The sequence below is a fragment of the Puccinia triticina genome, chromosome 8A (genome assembly GCF_026914185.1).
Source record: "Puccinia triticina chromosome 8A, complete sequence".
In the NCBI taxonomy this organism is placed as follows: Eukaryota; Fungi; Basidiomycota; class Pucciniomycetes; order Pucciniales; family Pucciniaceae; genus Puccinia; species Puccinia triticina.
In genome coordinates, this window is record NC_070565.1 from 1,098,015 (window position 1) to 1,100,135 (window position 2,121).

Here is a 2,121-nt window from a genome sequence, read left to right on the forward strand (position 1 = left end):
GAGGCCCAGCTCTTCCGGTTGATGTACCCTTTCCATTCATTGTGGGGGGGTACAGCCAGCGGTATGTGGGTGCCGTCAATGGCACCCACGAGATCGAGGATGCCATGGAGCCGTTCAAAGGAATCTTTGATGGAAGCCCACTGTTTGGGTTTGTCAAAAGCGGGCCAGCTATGAAGGCCCCAGTTAGAGAAAATTGTTGCCGCTGTTGACCGAGTAGCAGCAGAAATAACTACACACCTGACTGAGCGATTACTCAGAACCCGGAGCACCGCCTTGACAAATCTTCCCAAGGCTTTGTCGGCGGTCTCCTTTCCAATATTGAACACATGCCCGATGTTGACATAAGTAGCCCCGTGGCCGAGCCGATACAGACCTACGGCCACTTGGGCCTCCACACTCAGCGGGTCTCCTTGTTGGAGAGGATCTTGCTGCAATTGCGGCCGTAGTTGATCTGAGAGCCACCGGAAGCCGTCCAGTGACATGCGGAAGTACTCCACAAACCGCACCGGGGGTATGCGGTCGTCATTCCACGGCTCCCAGAGATCGGGCCTCTTGAAGGCATGGCGGCGGGCTCGTACATAGACAGTGTTGGGGGCATTCTCCTCGTGTTGATCCAGATGCCAGAGCGCATAAATGTGAACTGGGGTGGGGTCAAGGTAAGGTGGGAGCATTTGGTGATGGTCAAGGCTTGTGGTTCCGGCAGGCAGCGGAAGGCAACTTGGCGGGTGGAAAGCGCTAGACACAAGCAGTTTATAATTGTACCATTATTTGAGGCTTTTTTGAAACCGTTTTGGGCTTGTATTAGGGGGGTTCACAATAGGATAAAAATAAAACTTCAGAGTCAATTTTAAGGCCTTTATCAACAAATTCTTAAAAATCTGGCAAGATGTACAGGACTGGGTGTCCCCTGAGAAACAGAGCAAGTTCTTCATTTTTTAAAAAATTGTTCATAAAGGCCTTAAAATTAGCTCTAAAGTTTTATTTTTATCCTATTGTGAACCCCCCTATTCTGTAACCAAAAATGGAATTGTGCCGAATTCAAAAAGGTTTGGAATAAATTTCAAAAAAGCCCCAAATATCGTTTATAATTGGCGCCTTACTCTACCGGGCAGATTAAGGCAATTGACTTTACACTTTTGCCTACTAGCTGGCGCTGGAAGAGCAGCATCACTTGACTGCAAAATAAGCCGACGTCTCAAAAACCAGTCGGAAGGGCCTGTCGAGCACAACAAGATGGCGACTGAGCCGCTTTCGCTCTTGCCCGCATCCTCATCGGGACCATCCTTCGGGTCGTCGACCACCGAGAGACTCTGCTGTTGACCAGCCGAGACAGCCAAACAGGCTCCTCAAAAAAGAGAAACGCATGGCAGGGGCAATGATGGTCATAGCCCCGCGAGTCACCAGGTGGCCGATTTCATCCAGTTGGTCAACCTCACTCGTCTCACAAAACTCCTCACCGCCTCCCTCGGATCCATTCTTCGTGCTATCCTTCGCGCCTCGCTCCTCTTCTTTGTCCGACCTGTCGCTCGCTATCTCGATCTCGTCGACCACCAACTCGGCCTCAACTATCATCCGCATTGGAATCTCCTTATCCCGTCCCAGTCCCCTCATACCTCTTCGCCGTCTCATCATTCAAACTTTCCCGATCATCTTCCTCGCCAGAAGACTTTCCTTTTGCCTGCTTTATCATGGCGATTTTGAAAATCAGCTGCATTGGTCCCGTATCATCAGGTCCAATTTTTACTTTATGTATTTTACACCCTCCTGCTTTTTCATCCGACTAACCATTCTCTCACTTTGCTTCTTTGTTCTTTTGGCGGATTCACAAACTATTTGATTTATTTGTGCTCTAGCACCAAATGTTGTAACCTTCTTTCCTGCAGTGTATGTGCCGTACATCTTTCGTCTGCGCATTTGGCAATGTGGGAACACTACATAGGTTGACCGGACTCCATCAGATGCTCGGAGGGGACTCAGGGATAAACCAAAATGATTCTCGCGGACTGGTGCAACGAGGCCTCAAGCGCCTACAACCCAATCCACGTCCACCGAGATTCATAGATTTTTTGTACATTCCAACTTGGAAATGAGAGTGTTTCCCCGCATTCCCACTATAACCTC

General features: G+C 49.3%; 1 protein-coding gene across 1 annotated transcript; it reads left to right on the forward strand.

Annotated features, from left to right (window-relative positions):
- Positions 1 to 1,233: 1,233 nt before the first annotated feature.
- On the forward strand, positions 1,234 to 1,701 carry PtA15_8A123 (uncharacterized protein; the record flags this gene model as incomplete). The annotated part of the gene is made up of 2 exons (XM_053171522.1): positions 1,234 to 1,289; positions 1,389 to 1,701. 2 exons carry the CDS (start codon positions 1,234 to 1,236, stop codon positions 1,699 to 1,701), a joined length of 369 nt encoding a protein of 122 aa, XP_053022777.1.
- Between the last annotated feature and the right edge of the window lie 420 nt (positions 1,702 to 2,121).